Below are 18,291 nucleotides of genomic sequence, written 5' to 3'. Positions count from 1 at the left end.
AGATAGTAATTACCTTAACAGTATTGTGTAATTTTGATATTTTCTACGGCCTCCTGACACTTTTATGTAGCTGTATAGGTTTTGCCAACTACTTCAAAGTTTGGGCTCGGGCAGTAAGGATCAGAAACTTTCGACTTTACAGTATGATATCGATCATGATTTTCTATTCTGATTTTCAAGACACAAATTACGGATTTAGGGCATTACCCAACAAAATCAGGACACAGACACCGTGAGCCAGTGCGTAATGACGCCTATGTGTAGTCCTCATGGGTCTGTGATCTCAGTTTGAAAATCTTTGAATTAGAAAGTCAAGCATTTTGTAAATCACTTATTTTATTTCTGTCACACAATAGTTTGATAGATATATAACAACTCTCAAAAAGCTGCGTCATTAGGCAATGACTCACGAGGTCTGTGTCCTGATTTTCTTAATAATTGTTTGCTTGGTTGTTGTTTTTTTTTATAAAATAACATGCATTGGTTAGTAGGTTACGAAGTATATTCTAAAGCTTTGTAGATTGTGTGTAGGATAATAATAAAATGGGTAGTCGATGATCGTGAAGACTGTTTTACTCTATCAAATGATGATAAAATATAGTTAGTACTAGAACTGTGTAGATGCGAGGGTTGTTGAAGAAAAATCATTATGAACAGAAATAAGAACTCTGTATTTTGGCTATCGCCTGTTTCTGATTATGGAATGTTTAGGATATCTAAAAAAAAGCGACATGTATACCTGAGAAAGAATGACTATGTCAGATAGCTCTTCAAACATAATATAGGGGCTGACTTCCTAAGGACACCAACTGTATTGTGCACAAAGCATTTAGTATTCTACATGTTACACTCATCAAATTTGATCTATTATTGGCAGGTAGTTCGCTTATAAGACAGTGATAAATCTACGAATTTACAACGCTAAAATAAAGGGTTAGAATTCCCTCGATGTCGCTTTGCTGTATAAAGAGACACGCTTATATTGGCTGGTAATTTTTGTTTCACCCTGCACTTAATATTTTCAAAGGAACACCAGATTTCTTTAAGAAAGCTAACTCATATGGATTAAAACATCACTTACACTAGAATTTTTCTTTTTTTAATTTTACGTAGAATAATCAAATAAAGAGTCGAGTATATTGAAGACTGTTCTGCTTTATCATATGATAATAAAATTATATTTACTAATATAACTAGGTAGGCGCTAGGCCTGCTAATGAAATACGACGATGAGCAAAAATATGAAATCTCGGTTTTTGGCTTTTCACCTGTTCTCGACTTTGGGACATTCTAGATAGCTGAAAAGCAGCATTTACACTGGAGATAGAGCGAGTATTCCAGGTAGCTCTTCATACTTAGCTTTTGGTGACCTGATTTGTGTCGCTTTAATAAGGGAGTTTGAGTCTTTGCTATACAGAGATCGCTAGAGAACTCTTATATAAAATAATCAGTAAAAGTATAATTTATATTTATTAATGCTTTTTGAGAAATTTATTATTGAACGAAGTACAGTTATTATAAGTAAAACCCCACATTTTATATTTTTACATCTTAAAAATGTTCTTCTCCAGGGAATAAAGCTTCATTTGAGGCTCAATGAGAATCATAATTTCCGTATACGAATATACATATATATGTTTAAAAGCATATTGAATGTCTTTTCTCGCTTCTCCTCACAAATTCTACATTTTCTCTCCTGCTCCTTTTTTCATTCCCCCTTTTACACATTTCCATATTATTCTTGCCATATTGTTTTCTTAATCATTTTTTGATTTTATTTCTATTTATTTTAGTAACATCTGTTTAATTATTACAATGCGTGGACTTTTTGGTCCCTTCCCTTGTGTTATTAGTTTTTCTCCTTAATCATTTTCAGTTACGGACTTGTTCTCCTTTCTTTATCATTTGATACGTTTCAGAATTTTCACAGTTTAACAGTTTTTAAATATCCAATATTAATCAACTATGGATTCAACAGTAATCATTTACGGTTGAACTCTTTCTCTAACCTATTCTTTATATTTCTCAGTAGTAATTATCTATGGATAAACATTCTCACTAGCATTTTTATATAATTCGAAAGTAATCATCTATGAGTAAATTCAGTTTTTTTTATATGCCTGAACAGTAATAATCTATGAGTACCTTTTCACACTAGTATTCTTTACCAATCTTAGCAGTAATGATCTATAGATAAACTCTCTTACTATTACTCTTTATATATCTCCACGGTAATAATATATTGATAAAACACGATCTATACTATCTTTTATATTTCAGAACTCTAGTCATCTATGGATAAATTCTACTACTAGTACCTTTATATACTTCTCAAAAGTAATCACCGTTCAATAAATTTGTTTCTTATATTATTTCTAAGATTCAAAAGCAATTCATAGCAATTATCTATGAATAAACTCTTTTAGTGTTCTTTATGTAATTCGACAGTAATAATCTATGGATAAACTCCTTCTGTTGTATTTTTTATATATCTAATCAATAGTCATCTGTGGAAAACAGTATTATTCATATCTTTCAGCAGTAATCACTTATAAATAATCTCTCTCACTAGTATTCTTTATATGATTCGACAGTAATCAAGTATTTATAAACTCTCTAACTAGGATTTGTTATATATATCAACAGTGAGCATCTGTAAATAAACACTCATCACTGTCGCTCTTTATATGCTTCAACGTTAATTATTTATGGATAAACTATCTCACTTTTATTCTTTACATGACACGACAGTAATCACACACAAGTAAATTATCTCATAGTATTTTTATATTTCTCAACAATAATCGTTTTTGTAAAGCATTTACTTAAATCACTTGTTTTCAGTTGAGATTATGGATGTCGAACATAAATTAGTTAGTAATAATTACAGCATATGGAATGACAAAGAGAAGAAGAAAAAAGTATGAGAAATAAGGAGTAACTGAACATATCGATTGCAATTTTCAATATTAATGTAAATAAAATAAGGCAACAAAATTTTATGTCAACAAAACACGCGTTTAATTAGAATAACATTCCAAGACTGCAATGATAGATGAGAGAAACCAGCGATTTACTTTAATCAACAGCAAAGTGTTTACGAAATATGGACGAGATATCGCATATCACGTTCAAGTTGAGAAGATAATAAACATAAGGTAAAAAATGCTTGCTTTACAGAACATATGATGATAATAAAGAACTTATGTAGGCCAGAGGTCAAGTGGCCTGGATTTCTAGGCTCTTGCTTGTCGTTCGGTATAAGGACGCGACAAATTCTAGAAAATCAAATAAAACCTTGTAACGTACTCAATATAGTACACTAAAAGCTAGAGATAGGGTTCTGGGTTCTTGTTCAGTCATTATAAAAAATCATGATTTCCAGAGAACGTTCTGTTCCAACTCCAAGTTATTGCCTACCGTTTCAGACTTTGTTGCTGTTTTCCTTTAATATATTCTTACTTGTCGATAGTAAAAACTTTCTCCTAATAAACTTCGTTTAAAACACTTGGATTCTTTTCTAGTAACATTCTTGCTAGAATATGTTTGAAAGATTAAACAGAATTAATTTATTCGAAGAATTATTATATATGGTTGAAATTTTATTGTATTAGAAACAAACACCCGAGCGTTGTAACCAATTACTTTCATGTACTGTTCCTGAATATGTTTAAATGAGTGTATGTTTATGTATTTCCTAGTCACAGAGTCGTGTCTTTGTTATTTACATAAACTTCCATGATTTGGTAGCTTTTGTCTATTTCTACAAATCTACAATAAATGCCCTTGTACCAAATAAGTTTATTCGTAGCAAGTGCGAACTCAACTATTAAAGCCACCTGTTACATATGAATAAACTCTCTGTCTAGTATTATTTTTATTTCTCAACATTAATTACGTACGCAGAAACTCTCTCTCTAGTATTCTTTATACAAAATGATAATAATAATCTATGGGTACTCGTTTACTATTTTTGTATTTATTTTTGAACGCTAATCACCTATTAATAAACTCTCGCTAGTGTTATTCATATCACTCGACAATAATGAGTTTGGATAGATTATCTCATTATTAATATTTACATAGAGAAGTAAATATAGGGATAGTTAATATCAATCGTTAGGAAACAATATAAAAAAGATAGTAGGAAAAAATGGCATTTGCATCATCCCTACATAAACAGGCAAAAATATTTTGTATTTAGTAGGTTTTATGGGTGTTTTTGCGTTTCTACAATTACGTGTAAGGGAAGCAACTTTTCATTTCCTAAGACAACCTTCCATTGATCATGAATTTACATAATTTCTGTACAGAGGATAGGTACTGCAGTTAGTTTTTGTACTCTACAATAAATACCTGTTTTTAAATTATCTCATTAGTATTCTTTATGCTTTTCAATAGTAATCATCTATGGATAATATTTTTTACTACTGCTCTTTTTGTCTCCATGTCTCTAGTAACATATATTAATTATGTCTTAACAGTAATCTATAAATAAACTCTCATTATCCTTAATTCTTTATGTAATACTTTATCGAAAAATCTCTCTCTCGTATTCTTTATACAATTCGAGAGATGCACTGCTTGTGGATTTATAAAATCTGAGAATGGTGGTGTAATGATGGAACGAAAACAATGTTGTATTGAAGACTTATTCCATCTAGCCCCGAAGAATAAAATGGGCAGATTGAAAATTCTGAAGTACGAACAGTTATCAATATACATAGGATGAAAACCAATAAAACTACAATACCAAATGAGATTTCAACATTACAAATTAAAAAGTTTAGAAGAATTTAATATAAAAATGTTAACAATTGTAAACAATGAAATTTATGAAAGTAGTGAAATTTCTGAGGATCTCGGTTAGTCGATGTTTATTGCACTCCCCAAAAGACCTGAAGCCATTGGATGTGAACAGCATCGAACCATCATTTTAATAAGCCATGTGAGAAAGATCCTATTAAATATGATGTTGAAGAAAGCTAAATGTAAAATAAGACTAGAAATTGCAGACAAATGAGCAATGACCATTTCTTGTGTTTTATTTATCATATCAAAGTTTTGATAAAATCAAGCATGTGAAGTTAATGAAAACTAGCTAGAGTACCCCTGTCCTGAACGGAAGTTATGTAAATTCATGATTAATGAAAGGTTATCTTAAGACATGAAAAGTTGTTTCTTTTATAAAAAAAAAAATTAAAAAGGCTCATAAAAACAGCAAAACACAAAATGTGAAACCGTAAATTTGCATGCATCTCCTCATGAACTTCATGCCAAATTTCGTGAAGATCCATCAACAGGGGCGAAGTAGTGATAAAAAGAAAACCGCAAAATGCAAAATTGAAAAATTGTATTTCCCTATAAGCCTAATGAGCCTCCATAACAATTTTGGTGACGATCCATGCACACCTTACGAAGTACTTACAGGGACATATAACAGACAGTACTATTATAATTATATAGAAGACGCCAGTGGATTAGATCCGAGTATGATATATTCATGACGTCATAACTGCACCATAAGAATGGAGAAAACAAAGTTCTCCGTGACGGGAAACAGGGCGAAATGGGAAAATCGTGGCCCTTATTACAAAAATACATGCACAGAGGATGAAAATTCTCGTTTTTTTAGTGTCATGTAACTTGATGTAAGCAAAAGTTGCATTATAGTATGATGCTGATAGTAAAAGCTTTTAGAATTTTTTATAAACCTGTATTGAGATCAAATTGCAACAGTGAAGACAGAGAGATGTGAGGCAAGAATGTCTTTTCGCCTGACGTATTTAATTTCTGCTGTGAAGACATCCTGAGGATACAACAGAACCTATCATTGCGGACAGAATTTGTACAATTTGCGTTATGCTGATGACACAGTTTTAAGAGCTGATTCAGAAGAAAAGCAGAAAAATTAGGTAAAGATGTTAGTGAAAGTCAGGAGAATACTATAATTAGCAAATGTATGAAAACGGGACGCAAAGTGTTTATAAAGAAGGTCATTCCTGTAGATGATATCAAAGTCGATAAGGAAAAGATGAACAGGCTAGTAAAATAAATTACATGTCAAGCTGAATAACATTACTTGGTAAGGATGATCATGAAATAAAACAGAGAATAGGAATAGCAAAAGATACGTTTCTGAAAATAAAAAAAGACATTAACAAATAATAAAAATTCTATAGGAATGAAGCTTAAGAGTTTTGGATTGCTCTGTTCCACCAGTTTATACGTATGCATCAGGATCTTGTACAATATTGCCGTACAAGGAAAAAGGAACTGAAGAAACTGAGTTGTAGTTGAAGATATGCTGAATAAGTCACAACTCAAACGAAGATATTTTGGTTTGGTTTTGTTTGAATTTTTCGCAAAGCTATACGAGAGCTATCTGTGCTAGCTGCCCCTAATTTGGCAGTGCAAGATTCGAGTGAAGGTAGCTAGTCATCACCACCCACCATCAATTCTTGGGCTACTCTTTTACTAACTATGAGCGGGATTGATCTAACATTATAACACCACCGCGGATTATTTTTTGTCAAGAGAAGATTGCAAAAGGAAGCCGCTGATTAATGTCAGAAAGAGCCAGTTGAAGATTTTTGGACATGTTATGAGAAAAGAAGAAATTTAAAGTTTGGTCTAAACTGAAAGACTGGGGGTCTTTAAACAGACAAATGTATAAATATTTGAACTCACTTGTGCCTTAAGAAGAAGAGATCTGAGAAAGATCATAGTCGCCAACGACCTGTTTGTATATAACGCCTAGAGAAAGAGAGAGAGTATTACTTATATGTATCAACAATAAATATCTCGGAACAGAGAACAACGTTTCGACCTTCACAGGTCATCTTCAAGTTAAGAACGAGAGAGTTTGCAACTGACCAATGCCTGGCACATGTCTTAGGGACGTAAGTATAAACGGTACTGGATTGTAACGGGCGTTGCAGTTAGATGTTAGGTGAGTAGTTACTATAGGTATAAAGATGTTCCTTTATATTGGTTTAATTTTGAATTTAGTTGTATGAGTAGGGCTTCTTTGAATTTGCGTTTGTTTATATTTGTTTTCCTACTTAGTATCTGGGCGTTTTCTGTGGTTATGTTGTGTTTATTTGACTTGCAGTGTTCAAAAACATGTGAAGGTGTTTATTTTGGTTCTTTGAATCTGGTTTCCATTTTTTTATTTGTTTCTCCAATATGGAAGTCGTGGGAGATGTATTGTATTTTATATATGATGTTGGTATTGTGTTTGTCAGTATAGTTTTCACGTAGTATGGACTTTAGTTTTGTACCTGATTGTTGAATAAATTTTGTGTTTACTGGAATGTTGTGTTTTGTTATAAGTTTTCTCAAATATTAGTTATTTTGTCGCTGATGTCGGGAACATATGGTATGCAGCAGTATAAGTTTTTGCAGTTTGTTTTATTTGTGATTTATTGTTTATTTGATGTCTGTGTGTGTGTATAATTTTTTCCACGGTTTTTTGAGGAAATTTGTTGGTGTTAATGAAGTGTTGTTTTATTTTGTTGATTTCATCGTTAATTGTATCGGGTGAGCATAGTTTTGTGGCTATGTTTATTTCGTTTCTTAATATGTTGAGTGTTTGTTTTGTTTTATGTGATGCGTCCCAGGGATTGTATAATCCAGATTGGATGACTTTTCTGTTTATTTCTGTTTTGAATTGTGTATCAATTCTAGTGATCTTGAGGTTAAAAAATGCTATTTGGTTATTTTTTTTCCTGTTCACGGGTGAACCTAATGTAGGGGTGTAACGAGTTAACGTGGTTGATAAAACTAAGTGTGTTTTCTGTAGATGTGAATCCATCAGTTGTATCATCTACATACCTGTACCATTATAGTGGTGAGTGTAAGGCTGAATTGATCGCTTGTGATTCAATCTATGTCATAAAAATGTTGGCTGGAACTGGTGACATGGGATTCCCCATACGTAGGCCATTTATTTCTAGGTAGTTTCGGTTAATGAATGTAAAGTTTTGGTGGTAGTAAATTCTATAAGGGTTGCTAATTGGTTACTGGGGATGTGTATCAATGGTCTTTGATGTAAAGTTCTAAACCTAGCTCTCTTGCAGGCTTCAGTGGTTGGGATTTTGTGAAGAGGGATATTACATTAAAACTGTCCATTAAGGCTTTATGATTTAGCTGATTAAGAATATATTTAAAATAAAGAGTCTTTTAAAAATGGCGTGTTTTCTTATAGCTATCTGTTGAGCCCACCGAGGGTTATCGAATCCCTGATTTTAGCGTTGTAAATCCGTAGACTTACCGCTGTACTGGCGGGTGACTCTTTGAAAAATGATCTAGCTGATTTTACATATTTAGAAAATGTCTATGCTATGTATTAGGTTGAGGAATAATTCGTGAGCGTTTTTAAATAATTTCATTCAAGCATTACATGCAAGACTATACAATACTTCAATGCATGAACACATTACACCCAAAACATTTATTATGATACTTTATTTCATGTAATACCTAGGTATATAGTATGCATTGTTTTAAACGAAATTGCAAGAAATTAAATGCGAAAAGCAGATGGTGTCGAAAATGCTCGATTTTGTCCACTTGACATTCCATTTAATGAGCTGAAAATGAAAGCAAAACTTAAAGACATATGAAAATCAAACACACCATCTATTAGAGCAAAAAATTATCTACCAAATGACATGAAATATTTTGCGAAAGCGTTTCATTTATGAATATATTTTTTTTAACTTGAAAAAACGCTCTCGAATTATTCCTCAATCCAAAATTTCCGAGGTTATAATTAAATAATTTACAGGTCGACATTATGGATCGTAGTGGACAGTCGGGTCTGTGAGGTTTGGGGGTGCCGTATAGATTTTCTGAGATTGTGTTGTTGTTTTTTTCATTTGTAGTAGTATTTTGTTTAATTAGTTTTCATGTGTTTTTGTTGGATTTGTGTTTAGTAGTTTAAATGTGTTTGTATCTGATAAGTTGTTATTCATTTGGTGAATGTATTCACTTGTGTTCATTATTACTCTAGCATTGCCTTTATCTGCTTTTAGAATTTTGATGTTGTTGTCATTTTTTAAGTTGTTTATAGAATTAATATCTTTTCGTGTGAGGTTGTTTTTTAGTTTTCTTTTCTATGAAATTATATTGATGGTTTTGTGTGAACGTTCTTTGAAAAATTGTTTAAGATACTGTTTTGAGGCGTTTCGGGAAAATAGATGTTTTTGATAGATTGTTGGTTGTCGGTGGCCTGTTGTCGAAGTTGTCTTCTTTCTGATGGTTGTTTTCAGTTGTTTTGTTGGTGTTTTCAGTTTAGGTAAAGTGGATCACCAGTCTTCTATGTAGGTCGTCCAAGCAGGCTTTCATTTCGATAGATGGAATATTTCTAGGTGTTACTGCGAAGTTGAGTTTTTGTTGAGTAGATGTATTTCTTCATTGCTTAATTTTCAGTCGGATCTGTTAATTACGAGGTTTGTTGGTGGTTCGTCGTGTTAGCGTCTTTTTTGTTGTTGGCACCTTAGTTTATCTAGTTTCTTGCTGTGGCGGACCTTGTTTTCCTTGTCGTTCTTACTATTGAGTTGATTGATGTTGCATTGTATGAGTCCATAAATGTCTGGTTGAATGGTCTAGATTCATTTTTTGTTTCTGAAGGTAATTTAGTTCTTTATTCTTCGAGTTTAACATGCTTATAACAGTTTTTTTTATGTAAGTTATGGATACTGTTTGTACACTGGTTAAAATGTTTCGATAGTTTTATCTTCACAAAATTAGGGATTAGTTTTTCCTTTCTGCACTGTTGGATAAAATAAATGTCATTCCTTCTGTTGATAATATTTTTTGTTTAAGTTTCTTAGTTTCGTTAGGATCGCACGAGCATGTACGGTTAACAATGGTGTAATGTAGGAAAGTTCAGGCATAATGGAGTTTAATCAGATAACACAATACGTAGAGAAACGCAACAGACTTACACTTCTCGTGTAATGGCTGTGGTGAAGTAATTGTTGATGACCTATACTGATTAATAACCTAACATCCAACTGCAGCGCGTTCTATGATATTGTAACGTTTATACTCTCGTCCCTAAGACGTGTGCCCTTCAACATTTAGTTACAAACTCTCTCTCTTAACCTAAGATGACATAGGAGGTCGAAACGTCATTCTATGCTTACTAGTAAAAGTGTTCATACATATACCAGCTGTTCTGAGATACATTTTTATTTCAAGTGGGTTTCTCATCATTAAGTATGTATGAGACTATTTTACGGTTATTCTTAACATGTATCGACAATAATAATTATGTATAAATTATGTATAATTTAAATATCTCAACAGTAATCATCTTTGGATAAACTCTCTAATTGGTATTATTTATATGTCTTTTCATGATGTTAGAAAAACACGTAGGTTCAAGAAGTCTTGATAAAAATGAAATAGAAACCCTATAACATGAGAGCTTTCGAAAGGTGGACCTTTCTTCAGGGGCAAACTGAGAGTGGTGGTGTAATCGAACAAGTGATATACACAGTAAGAGTTTAGTGACATTATGAAGGCTATCCGGTTTACCAGGAAATGTTTATTTGCCTATTACTATAGTAAGCGTCTCATTTCCAGTACGATGTAGCCGATGGCGAGAGTTTATGTGAAAAGGTGTTAGGTATATTTTAAATTATAAATGGCTAAACATATGTATATTTAAAATTGTATTTGGGTGTTTAAGTAAAATAAAAGTGACATCTGGAAACTGGTTGAAAAAATATGTTTTTCTAATCAGTTGATAAAAACAGGTATGAAAAATTATCTTAAACAAATAGTAAGTTTTAGGAAATTCAGCTTTTATATTACATGAAAAAATAAGCAAAGAATAAAGTTATTTTTCTTTTTCTGACAGAGATGAAACCAATGAATGCAGACCACTGATTCCAGGATCTATATTAATACCAAAAAGTTGAAGTGTTTAGACTAGCAATTCAATAAGCTTCTTTTATTTCCCTATCTGCTTTAGTTTTGAATCCCGTTTCAATGCCGATGAGAGTAACCTTGTTAATGGAATGACTGGGTTGGTTGAAGTTTTGAGCAACAGGGAGATCTTTTTCATATTTAATAGAAGATTTACGGTTGTTGAAACGTTCTCTAAGAGTTCTTTGTGTATGATCTACATATTGGTGATTGCATTTTTACACTATAAGATAAATGGTGCTTTTTATTTCATAAATTATTTTATATATTTTGAAGTTTCTTTGACTGTGCTTGTCAGAAAATGAGTCAGTGATTTGTTTATGAACTTGCAGGTTTGACAACGGGCTTTTATGAGCTTGCAGGCTTGACAAGTTTTTACAACCATTTGCAATTTTTGTTTGAGAAATTAATGAAGTTCAAAATTAGTTGCTTCGTTTTTCTAGATTTTCTGGGTTATGTTCATAATATATAGTTGCTTACATCACGCTAGCATTCATTATCATTACATACACTTGGTTTTGTCGTAAAGCAGAGTGAGATGTAAAGTACTGCTGTGAACTCTTAACTAACAAACTGAATTTGTAGAGTAAATCCTAGCTGATAATATTTAATCTTACCAGTATAGAATACATCCTAACTTGTATAGTTGAACTGGTACTACCTATCTTGAGAAATGTCATTCCATAAAATATTAATATTTTTGTATTATAATAAAAAAGTATAAAATATCCTGTTTTAAACATAGGACGAAGTTTTATTACATGTTTTCTAGTTTCGGATTAACTATGTTTGTGATTGATTACTGTAAAATTCGAATAGAGTTCGTGCACGACTTCTGTGATCTTCAAATATTTTATAGTGTGTGAACGACTACTTTTAATGTCGAATAAATTAAAGTTGATTTCTACATTACTACAGTGAAATTTGAAGACATTAAAGTAGGCTTGTGTACCACTACTGTGAACTGATTCTTTTAAAACTTCTCATTACAGAATGTATTTTTTGTCTCAGATTTTCAAAACAGATTTGTAAAAAACATACTCTGTTTTGTTTTTCCTCAAAACTGTTTCACAAATAATCTAAAAACAAACTATCATTACAACCTTTTTTTGCTACTCTACGCTGTAAAGAAAGATGGAGAGCTCAAGTGTTTATTTTGTTCACAGACCCCTGAAGACTAAAAACTCTAAAGAGCACATGTTTGTTTATAGATCCCTTTAGATTACGAACTCTAGAAAACACACATATGTTTATAAATACAACACTAATACAGTATAAAACTGTTAGAGATGTTACTACACTGTAAAGTCTACTGCTGGATACTTGTTTGTTTGTTTTTGAATTTCGTGCAAAGCTACTAAAGGGCTGTCTGCGCTAGCCGTCCCTAATTTAACAGTGTAAGACTAGAAGGAAGGCAACTAGTCATCACCACCCACCGCCAACTCTTGGACTACTTTTTTACCAACGAATAGTGGGATTGACTATCACATTGTAATGCCCCCACGTCTGAAAGGGCGAGCATGTTTGGTGCGACGGGGATTCGAACCCGCAACCCTCAGGCTACGAGTCGAACGCCTTAACCCACCTGGCCATGCCGGGCCCCCTGCTGGGTACGTTAGTGTACTACAAAAACCTATCATGATATAAAGTCAGTAGGGATGGCCAAGATACTCGATATACAAATCATATCCGCCATGTCAACAACAACAGAGTTTTACTTTAAAAGACGATTGCTATTCGCTTTCATTTGTTTTTCTACCCAACAAGCTCAAAATCAAGGCAAGAAAACATCGCTAAGATATCAAACCAGAAAGTGACCAAACTATCAAATTGATCATCTCTCTTCCTTTAGTTTCAGTTGAAATAACTCCAACTACTTTATCACGAATGCCAGTTTAAATTTAAATCAACTTTTTGTGTTTCTGGGCGGTATACAATGTAATCGATTAGATAGTAATAATTAAAAAAAAATTCATAATTCCATTGCCCTTTGAAGTTAGCTTTTTTTTTCAGAATCCGACGTTCTTTTGAAGCTTAAGTACAGGATGACACAAAAATTACTGGCCAAGAATACCCAGTGCTTTATAAATTATACAATCAGTGTTTTTATGGAGTCAACCTATATCATCTATGAAGTTAAGGAATAAAAATAAATCAAGATAAATAATATTAAATTTTACTATACACTTTCATAGAATACACTAACTTCCAGTCAGAGGGAAAATTGCCACAAAACAAGTAATAAAAATATCCTATAAATGTAAAATGATGTAGGGATGGTAATACCACAAAGAATGCAAGCATAACTAGATGAATGATACAACTATACGGAGTTCTTCTGTATATGACTTTTAATATTAAAATTTAATGTTACACTGTATAATGCAGTGGGAAGTTATATATTCCTGACTGTTGGTAGCCAGTTTGTTTATCATAATATCATGATCATGTAAGTGTAGGATCAATGTAACGTAACTAACATCTTAGAAATTACGTACAACGAAAACAAGCTGAATTAAAACATATTTGATTATTACAGGCTGTTACTGAATAGCTACGAGATTTTTCGAAGTGATAAAGTGATTAACATCACAACCATTGTGTGATCGTGCATTATACAGTACAACATGAAATTGTAATGTTAAAAGTCGTGTGTGGATGATCTATGTATAGCTGTATCATCCCTATATTCTTGTTTGCATTCTTTTTGGCGCCGCCATCCCTATAGCATTTTACATTTACAATTTTTATTACTTTTTAAAATTTGTTACTGTGTTACAAAGCTTACTGTGAAATATATTACTATGCGATGCTAAAAACCGGTTGTTAGACATATTACTACTATCATATAGCCTGCCAAAATGACGGGGCAGGTACTACCCCTACTCAAAAGCATAACCTAACTTCATATTTCATGGCTAAAAAATGAATACATTTTTCTACATCAAGCTTGACTAACAAAGAGACAGAAAAGTGCATTTAAGACAGTGAAACGTATGTAAATTCCTTTGTGAGCCAATCAAGATTAAGATCATTCATAAAATGAATATGTGGCTATTCATAGAAAGGTTATTGATAAAAATCAGATTCACACTATTTCTTTATTTTAGGCTTATTATACCAATATTCACTACACTTATAAGGTTTCACGGCCTTCTTGTACCCCATCACTAAAATCGTAAAGAGTATAATAAGGGAACCATTCTGTCTGGATAAATGCATTTTGACTTTTAAGATTCCTCCTATTTCGAGAAATTAAGATAAATCACTAGCTTTTATATAGGTTAGATATCCTGTGTATCAGCACCAACATATTCTGTAGTTCTATTGCTGTCGTAATATAACATAAAGATATATTATATCTGTGTGAAAATTTTTATAATGCCGGAAGACTTCTCAACAAACAAATATGGTGTACTAATCATTTTTAGAATAACGTGTGTAGTTCATAATAATTTTATATGACGAAACTTATATATATCTTGTCAGAAGCAAATTTAGTTGCAGATAAGTAGCCACTTGGATTTTATCATCTTAGTTAAGGGTCATTTTGATAGCTTCAATTCGCGATGAAACCACCTGATCAACTTCGCATAAGAACGATGATACAGTATGTAATTCAGTAATATTGCTTAGTTTTATTCATTATTAAAAAAGTTTTCACATTCATATTGTTTATGTCAAGTATTTTTTCAATAACCTACGTTTTCTCTTTTTAGTTCTAGGAAGCGCACTTTATGGGTAACTACATTTTAATCATTTAAACAAAAGCTGGTTGATTTATCCAAAGTCAGATATGTTGGTGTAATATGTTTTAGTTATTGTATATTCACATACATCATCAAGACTTTTAACTTCGAGTCTATATATAATTTATTATGCAAAAAGCATTTACCAACAACAGCTGTTTTCTTTAGGATAAAATAACTTAGAAATACAGAAGAATATAACAATACACTCGTTCTGCTCATCATTATTACGTCATACTTTCGTCAACACAATTCTTCTCTCAGTGTAGTTAAGCAAATAACGTTCTAAAATTTTTGTAAATCAAAATCTCTGAAATTAACTGAAATAATCATCATCATTCATTAAAAGCTACTTAGTATAGTAGATGTAACAGAGGATTTAACTGTTCTGGACTAGACAATGCTCAGATTTTACAAACAAGACAGTAGTGAAGCAAAACAAAATGTATGGGAAATGTCATCTAATTCACCCTAAATATGAAAATGTGATAAAACAGTTTCACAGGAACCTGTTATAAATATAGCTAGTAACTTTTACTGATTAACCATAACTGTAACACAATATGTTTTTATTATTTAGCTAATTTTAGAATTCTAATGATGCTACTTCTATTTCGAAACAATATGCAAAAGAAAAGGTAAAAACATGAGATTTTAAAGTTTTAATTTATATATTTTCATATACTGAATAAATTAATGTATTAATTAAAATATGAAGAAAGTTAATTTGCCAGAAAAAACAACAAAAATACCCTGTTTAATCTGTTGTTCCATATACATACATTGATAACTTTTTATTAAACAATCGATAATTAACTCATACCATTTGATTACTGTTCATGGTTTTTTCAAAATATTTAATAAAAAAACAGTTGGTAAAAAACACAAACATTACAGAATACATGAAACATTATCTAACAACGTTGAAATCCCAGCGAAGGTTTAGATAATTTATGAGAGGTTTAACCTTATGGCTCTCCACTATCATCTCCGCTCAGCATAGGTCAAGATAATCATAAGTATAAATAACTACACACAGTTATTGTGTTAGTGATACAGTATTCTAACTTCACCATGATTATTTTGGGTATCGGCTTGCTACTGCATACTCTTATAAGGTGAGCAATTTTGGATTATGTTACTAAACGAAGAGGTGTTTAATTCCCAAGTAGCTTCCAAAATAAAATAACATAAAAAATAGCTGCGTATTATGATAAAATGTAAGTCTGATCATTTAAGGCTATTTCTGATTAACTTCTTGCACTAGCAGATGAAATATACGTTTTTGAGAAACACAGTAAGACTGCTGGAGCTGTCGTTAATGTTGTATTAATGACATTCAAATATAAAATGCGGACTAATACCATTATTGTTTGGATCATTTAAAATTTTATTGTACGCGTAATAAATCTTGTTAAAATTAATAGTATAGAAATGTTTTGATTGCCTGTATTTCAACAAAACATTTGTTAAAGAGATTTTTACATTCTCCCGTACACAATTTGCAAATGTCATTTTCTCTTAAAACGAATGTATCAAAAATTAATATATACTATGATGTATTATTATTATTTAATATTTTTATCTTATTCTAATACTTAATTCAAAGTTCCATTTTACTAAACAAACGCTGGTAAGAAACACAACTTTTATAGTCTTATCTGTTTTGATCCACTAGGAATGTTCCCCGCTGATACAACAGTAAATCTGCGGATTTACAACGTCAGCGGTTCGATTTTCCCTCGGTAGATTCAGAAGATAGCCCGATTTAGCTTTGCTGTAAGAAAACACACTCACTCGATTAAGAATAACTATTCAATTTTGTGGAAATCTTTTTATACAAATATCTTAATGCTACTCATTCTTACAAATTTCGTAACGATAACGAAAATGAATCTAGGCAATATTAAGCGTTTTGTGAAACTCTTGTTAAAAATATCACACAAAACATAATTAATACAACCCTAATGCAGAAAATGTTGTAACTTGTGTACTTGCGTAGTTTTCATTTCATGCAATTAATAAGAATGGGAAAACTTCCGAAATAAGCATATTTGGAATGATGAACGTTTTATTAACTGCTTTTCATTACTATCTATAACTCAGCATTGGCACAGATATACTTTTGTGAATTTATAAATCTAGAAATCGGGTTTCAATATCCATGGTAGGCACATCACAGAACCCATTGTACAGCGTTTTGCTTAATTACAAACAATAATGTTGATGCTGGCGTGTGGTTTTCTGGTACATTTGAAACAATTATAAAAAATTACACAAAATTAATAAACCCATTTTATGTATTATCGGGTTTTCGTCATTGTCGTCGCGTTAATGCAGAAAAAGTTATTCTAAACAATTGTCTCAGCTAATGATTGAAATTATTAATATCTATTATTTATATAATATGTTTATATCGCGACTAACAGTACAAAATTCGTGTAAAATAGTATTAACTTTTTTCTCATTTACAGTTCTAAATATTGTATAAACATTGTGAAATTAAAATTTTAATTGAATAGGTACAAAGATTTATGTAGAAACTTTGATTAATATCAAGGTATGCAGATATGTTTTAATCCAACTACAAAACTACTAAATTTATGTTGCATGCACGTTGAAATCCCGGAAAATGTAACATTTCAACAATAATAGAAAATTATTAATTTTTTTTCTTTTTTTCTTACAATTTATTAGTCTTGTGTTTGTAAGTTATTAATCAACAAGAAGACACAATTTTACAAAAGTAGAAGGCAGTAAACAAATTTAAATATAACATTAAAGTGTAACTGTGTAATAACGTGCACTAGATTACAAAAAAAAGTTTAAGATTCAGAAACATATATCTACGTTTAGAATTACAATACTAGAATAAAGCTACATGAAACAAGTTTAAGATTCAGAACATTATATCTACGTTTAGAATTACAATACTAGAATAAAGCTACATGAAACATTGATGTTTAGCTGTGTAATAATAATAGCGACACATAAAACAATTTATAATATCATATTGATGTAAAATCCAATAATATGAAATAATAAACGATTTCGCATTATTGTACACTTGTATTTAAAACTACAGAATAATATTTCACATATTAAAAATTTGTTAACAGAGCCACAAGTGAATAAATAGTTCTGCATGTCACATTTATGTATATGTGTTTGTTTACAAATTTAAGAAAGTATAAACATTTTAGCTTATCGCATTCTTGTAATATTCATTCAAGAAACTTTAGGAATTCATACTTCTCAAACTGAATCACAACCATGTTTTACATTTCAGAATTAGCACCATTCTCTTGAAGTAAGAAGTAGGTACAACAGTTTATTTAATCGTTAGTAAGGTGGTACAACTTTTAGCTTTATTCTGTCACTTAGAAAGTACAAGCATAAGAGAACAAATTTTGAAAATATTCTTTAACTGACAGTATCTGCACAACTGACAACAAATACGAGATTGCACGCCTAGAAAAGAAATGGAATCACCAAGAGGAGTTATTTGCTACTCTGACTGACACTTCAGTATACAATAAACGCCTTCGACCTGCTAGTGCTAAAGCAGGTGAGTATGTTGATTTGTTTTAAATTAAAGGCT

At 31.4% G+C, this 18,291-nt stretch overlaps 1 protein-coding gene and 1 long non-coding RNA gene across 5 annotated transcripts in view; both read left to right on the top strand.

Moving 5' to 3' along the window:
* The window catches only part of LOC143258507 (glycine receptor subunit alpha-2-like), a 63,980-nt gene that overhangs the window by 10,564 nt on the left and 35,125 nt on the right, over positions 1–18,291 (top strand). The window contains exons 1-2 of one of the 4 annotated variants that reach the window (XM_076517572.1): positions 15,422–15,808; positions 18,125–18,258. In XM_076517572.1, coding sequence (XP_076373687.1) covers positions 15,765–15,808; positions 18,125–18,258 — 178 coding nt within the window. In that variant the 5' untranslated portion in view covers positions 15,422–15,764. Of the gene's footprint in view, positions 1–15,421; positions 15,809–18,124; positions 18,259–18,291 lie in introns of those variants that run through there. The other 3 variants (XM_076517569.1, XM_076517570.1, XM_076517571.1) reach the window with 3 other exon arrangements.
* Positions 9,795–11,986, top strand: LOC143258510 (uncharacterized). The gene is made up of 3 exons (XR_013032328.1): positions 9,795–10,227; positions 10,378–10,509; positions 10,874–11,986. It is a non-coding gene; the product is annotated as an uncharacterized LOC143258510 (long non-coding RNA).

Source organism: Tachypleus tridentatus, chromosome 8 (genome assembly GCF_004210375.1).
Source record: "Tachypleus tridentatus isolate NWPU-2018 chromosome 8, ASM421037v1, whole genome shotgun sequence".
NCBI lineage: Eukaryota > Metazoa > Arthropoda > Merostomata > Xiphosura > Limulidae > Tachypleus > Tachypleus tridentatus.
The sequence above is the reverse complement of the archived record's forward strand: the minus strand, read 5'-3'. Positions and strand labels throughout refer to the sequence as shown.